At 48.2% G+C, this 5,616-nt stretch overlaps 1 protein-coding gene and 1 pseudogene across 1 annotated transcript; one reads left to right on the top strand and one right to left on the bottom strand.

The window, feature by feature from the left end:
- Nucleotides 1–1,771: 1,771 nt before the first annotated feature.
- OR2Z1 (olfactory receptor family 2 subfamily Z member 1) lies at nt 1,772–2,716 on the bottom strand. Its single transcript, NM_001243969.1, has one exon. The coding sequence runs from the start codon at nt 2,714–2,716 to the stop codon at nt 1,772–1,774; it is 945 nt and encodes a 314-aa protein (NP_001230898.1).
- Nucleotides 2,717–4,546: 1,830 nt separating this feature from the next.
- Nucleotides 4,547–5,074, top strand: LOC129138075 (large ribosomal subunit protein uL23-like; annotated as a pseudogene).
- The last annotated feature ends 542 nt before the right edge of the window (nt 5,075–5,616 follow it).

The raw sequence follows: 5,616 nt of genomic DNA, 5'->3' as shown, positions 1-5,616 counted from the left end.
TTCGCCATGTTGGCCAGGCTGGTCTCGAACTCTTGACCTCAAGTGATATGCCCATCTCGGCCTCCCAAAGTGCTGGGACTATAGTCATGAGCCACCACACCACCACAGGTAGACGGGGTGAGAACAAGAACAGCTGGGAGTTAGGACAGATTGGGAGCAGGTCTCACAGGAAGTAGATAACAAGTCTGTGACCTTGAATGAAAGGTGAGGAGATGGAGTGAATTTGTGGGGATTCAGGGTGAGGATTTGTGGTGGCTCACGCCTGTAATCTCAGCACTCTGGGAGGCCCAGGTGGGCGGATCACATGAGGTCAGGAGTTCGAGACCATCCTGGCCAACATGGTGTAACTCCATCTCTACTAAAAATACACAAATTAGCCAGGGGTGGTGGCAGGCACCTGTAATCCCAGCTACTCAGGAGGCTGAGGTAGAAGAATTGCTTGAACCTGGGAGGTGGAGGTGGAGGTGAGCCGAGATCGAGCCACTGCACTCCAGCCTGGGCAACAGAATGAGACTCTGTCTCAAAAAAAAAAAAAAAAAAAAAAAAAAGATTTTGTCCTACTGAGTTACTGGAGCTCCTTGTATATTTTTAATTAATTTGTATATTTTACTTATCACCCAGTAGACACTGTAAATATACATATTTTAATAAAATATCTAAGTTACACCTGATTTATTTTCTGTTTTCTTCTCAGGGCCAGCTTTGGTGCTGACACTTCTTCAGAGTTTTGTTAACTTTACAATGTTTAAATATTAGCTTTATAATATATTGATATTTCTGGCCAGGTGTGGTGGCTCACACCTGTAATCCCAGCACTTTGGGAGGCCAAGAAGGGCAGATTACTTGAAGTCAGGAGTTTGAGGCCAGCCTGGTCAACATGGTGAAACCCCATCCATACTAAAAATACAAAAATTAGTTAGGCATGGTGGCGCATGCTTGTAATCCCAGCTACTTGAGAGGTTGAGGTGGGAAGATTGCTTGAACCCGGGAGGTGGAAGTTGCAGTGAGCCGAGACTGTACCACTGCACTCCAGCCTAGATGACAGAATGAGACTCCATCTCAGAAAAAATGGGGGGGTACATTGTTACAGAAATAATATACTGTCTGGGCACAATGGCTCACATCTGTAATCCCAGCACTTTGGGAGGCCGAGATGGGAGGATTGCTTGAGTCCAGGAATTCAATACGAGCCTGGGCAACATCATGAGACCCCATCTCTACAAAAAATGAACAAAATTAGCTGGGCATGGTGGCACATGCCTGTAGTCCCAGACACTCAAGAGGCTGAGGCAGGAGGACCCCTTGAGCCTAGGAGTTCTAGTCTGTGGTGAGCTATGACCATGTCACAGCATTCCAGCCTGGGCGACAGAGTGAGACCCCGTTACAAAAAGAAAAAAAACAGAGAGAAAAAAATATGCTGAATGTGATTGGGACGATTACCATTGCTTTCCACAAGTCCATGAGGGAAAACATGAACCCAGCTAGTCATCAGCAGGGAGGAACTCGGCGTGAGCAGGGAGGAACTGGGCAGACACTTAGCCTTGGACATAAGCACTTAGCAGCTGAATTTTACACTTCAAAGTGGCTCATTTTATGTTACGTGTATTCTACCTCAATTTAAAAGGCAGACATTTTCTCAAAAAGTTGCACCTTGTGCAATGGCTGGATATTTGGCCAGTTGCACAAATTGGCAATTGAATGCCAAATGCATACTTTGGGAAGGTGGGTGGGATCGAGGACCGCTGGAATCTCACCAGCAGTTTCTATGTAGTCAGCACATTTGCCTGAGTCCAGCTCTGCTAAGCACTTTGACCAAAGCCATCCACACCTCCGGGTTCCTCAGACTGTAGATAAGGGGGTTGAGTGTAGGGGTGACAAGGCTATAGAAGAGGGAAACCACGTTATCCTGCTGTGGACTGTGGTAGGCGCAAGGCACCATGTACATGAACACGGCGGCACCATAAAAGAGCCCCACTACCGTGATGTGCGAGGAGCAGGTGGTGACAGCCTTGTGTCTGGCCTCCTCTGAGCGCATGCTTAGAACAGCCTGCAACACGTGGCCGTAGGAGGTGGCGATGAGGGAAAGAGGGAGCATTAGGATCAGTACCCCTGAGGTGGACAGCGCCATCTCGTAGGCAGAGGTGTCTGCACAGGAGAGCTTCAGTAGGGCTGGCACCTCACAGAAGAAGTGATCCACAATACGGGAGGCACAGTAGGGAAAATGCAGGGTGATGGAGGTCTGGATGGAGGCGTTGAGCACACCTACCACCCAGGAGGAGCCCACCATCAGCAGACACACCTGGCGTCTCATAAGTACAGGATACTGCAGGGGCTGGCACACAGCAACATAACGGTCATAAGACATGAGGACCAACAGGACGCCCTCAGCCACACCCATCAGTGTGAGGAAGAATATTTGAGCTGCACAACCTCCATAGGAGGTGGCACCTTCTCCCCGCAGAAAGTCTGATGCCATCTTGGGGATGGTGACCATGGGACAGCCAATGTCAAACAGGGAGAGCTGGCTGAGCAGGAAGTACATGGGCGTGTGGAGCCGGGAGTCCACACGGATCAAGAAGAGAAGAACGGTGTTGCCCAGAAGGCCTATGACAAACATGACAGCCACCAGGGAGAAGAGGAGCTGGCGTGATCCTGAGTGACTGAAGAGGCCCACCAGAATGAAGTCTGAGGCCACCGACTGATTCACATCCCCCATGTTTTACACAATGCACTTTAGCTGCAGGAAGAACAGCTGAACTATGGCAAGAAGCCTGCATGGGGTGGCAAATAATTTTCATCTCACATGCCAATCGTCATTGATTGGTAGTGGCTTCCTGGGATGGTGTCTTGAGAAGAGTAATCAGGCTGCAGCTAGAATCAGTAGGCTGGAGGGAGAAAACTTAATCAGTTAGTGTCTATCCAAGGCATGGGATGGGAAAGAAGCAGCTGGCATCTCTGAATGAGACGCTTGGCCACACTCCAATGAAGAGCTACCCATTGCTCCCTATAGTGAAAAATTTGAGGTTCGGCCGGACGTGGTGCCTCACGCCTGTAATCCCAGCACTTTGGGAGGCCGAGACAGGTGGATCACGAGGTCAGGAGTTCGAGACCAGCCTGACCAATATGGTGAAACCTCGTCTCTACTAAAAGTACAAAAATCAGCTGGGTGTGGTGGCACTCGCCTGTAATCCCAGCTACTTAGGAGGCTGAGACAGGAGAATTGCTTGAACCCGGGTGGTGGAGGTTGCAGTGAGCCGAGATCATGCCACTGCACTCCAGCCTGGGCAACAGAGCGAGACTCCATCTCAAAAAAAAAATGCGGTTCAAGTTAAAGACAGCCACATAGATGGTGGAATGCTTCAATACCCCTCATCCCAGGGGTCCTTAACCAAAGCTGAGGTCAGATACCAATAAGACTGGGAGGTGAAACAGGGGATGATGAAACTGAAGCAACAAGCTAAGTAAGAAAACAGAGAGAAGGGCTTGCTTGGGTCTAAATGCCTGGATGAGAATCTGAAGCAAAGAGAAATCTGTGATGAGCCAGCACTGGAATCAAATTGAGGGAATGCCCAAGGAAAATAAATCATTCTACCAAATGAGCATGTTTATCACAGCACTATTCACAATAACAAAGAAATTGAATCAACCTGGGTGCCTATCAGTGGTGGACTGGATTTTTTTAAATGTAGTATATAGACACCATGGATTGCTATGCAGCCATAAAAAAGAATACAATTGGCTGGGCACAGTGGCTCATGCCTGTAATCCTAGCACCTTAAGAAGCCAAGGCAGGAGGATCACTTCAGCCCAGGAGTTCAGGACCAGCCTGGGTGACATGACAAGACCCCATCTTGGAGCCTGGGGATGGTGGCTCACGGCTATAATCCCAGCACTTTGAGAGGCCAAGGCGGGTGGATCACCTGAGGTCAGGAGTTCGAGACCAGCCTGACCAACATGGAGAAACCCCATCTCTACTAAAAATACAAAATTAGCTGAGCGTGGTGGCATATGCCTGTAATCCCAGCTATTCGGGAGGCTGAGGCAGAAGAATCACTTGAACCCAGGAGGCGGAGGTTGCAGTGAGCCGAGATCGCACCATTGCACTCTGGCCTGGGCAACAAGAGCAAAACTCCGTCAAAAAAAAAAAAAAACCATCTCTACAAAAAATTTAAAGTTAGACTTGGTGGTGACTGCCTGTAGTCTCAGCTACTGGGGAGGCTAAGGCAGGAGGATCACTTGAGCCTGGGAGGTCGAGGCTGCAGTGAGCTATGATCACATCACTGCACTCCAGCCTGGGCCACCGAGCAAGACCTTGTCTTAAAAAAAAAAGAAAAAACAACCTGTTCATTGCAGTGACATGGACGCAACTGGAGCCCATTATCCTAAGTGAATTAAGGCAGAAACAAAACCAAATACCACATGTTCTCACTTATCAGTGGAAGCTAATCATTGGGTACACAGGAATATAAATAGGGGAACAGCAGACACTGGGGACTTCAGAGGGAAGCAAGGGTTAAAAAACTACCTATTGGGCCCTTTTCACAAGATGGCGCCGAAAGCGAATAAGGAAGCTCCTGCCCCTCCTAAAGCCGAAGCCAAAGTGAAGGCTTTAAAGGCCAAGAAGGCAGTGTTGAAAGGTGTCCACAGCCGCTAAAAAAAAGATCCCACATGTCACCCACCTTCCAGCAGCCCAAGACACTGTGACTCCGGAGGCAGCCCAAATATCCTCGAAAGAGCACCCCCAGGAGAAACAAGCTTGGCCACTCTGCAATCATCACGTTGTCGCTGACCACTGAGTCCACCATCAAGAAGATAGAAGACAATGACACACTTTTGTTCATTGTGGACATTGAAGCCAACAAGCACCAGATCAAACAGCGTGTGAAGTAGCTCTATGACATGGATGTGGCCAAGGTCAACACCCTGATTCAGCCTGATGAAGAGAAGAAGGCATATGTTCGACTGGCTCCTGATTATGATGCTTTGGATGTTGCCAACAAAATTGGGATCATCTAAACTGAGTCCAGCTGGCTAATTCTAAATATATGTATATCTTTTCACCATAAAAAAAAAACTACCTATTGGGTACTATGTTCGCAATTTGGGTGACAGTTTCAATTGAAACCCAAATCAGCATCATGCAATATATCCATGTAACACACCTTGCTTATGTACCCCCAAATGTATTTAACAGAAGAAAAACATTTAGGGTATAAATCTAAAGAAAGGAAACCATAGAGGCACAATGACAGCAGGAGGGGGTTGAATGGCCTGGGGAGGGGCAGTTGCTGCTGAGCTCAGCTATTACTGGTGGCTTCACTGCATTGGATGGGAGAGCAGCGGCCTGTGGGTAGTCTGACTCAATTTCAAGGACTACTATGAGACACTAGCTCTAGAAGATTTTACGTCCCTAAGTATTGCCTGAGTGAATGAGGTGAACAAGAAGGATGGCCAAGGACCAGGAAGAGCTGCACACTTAAATCAGGAATACTTCCTGTCTTCGGCAACCTCCAAGCTCCCAGACAAAGCCAGATTATTCTGAAAGACCATGCAGTGCCCACAACTCCAGCAATGGAAAATGCAGGACCTGGTGAATGTTCTTTCCCAACTGTGGAT

The sequence above is a fragment of the Pan troglodytes genome, chromosome 20 (assembly GCF_028858775.2).
Source record: "Pan troglodytes isolate AG18354 chromosome 20, NHGRI_mPanTro3-v2.0_pri, whole genome shotgun sequence".
NCBI lineage: Eukaryota > Metazoa > Chordata > Mammalia > Primates > Hominidae > Pan > Pan troglodytes.
The sequence above is the reverse complement of the archived record's forward strand: the minus strand, read 5'-3'. Positions and strand labels throughout refer to the sequence as shown.

Bases quoted from the DNA above. Each gene is read 5' to 3' on its own strand.
- OR2Z1 (NM_001243969.1), bottom strand. From the start codon at position 2,716: ATGGGGGATGTGAATCAGTCGGTGGCCTCAGACTTCATTCTGGTGGGC.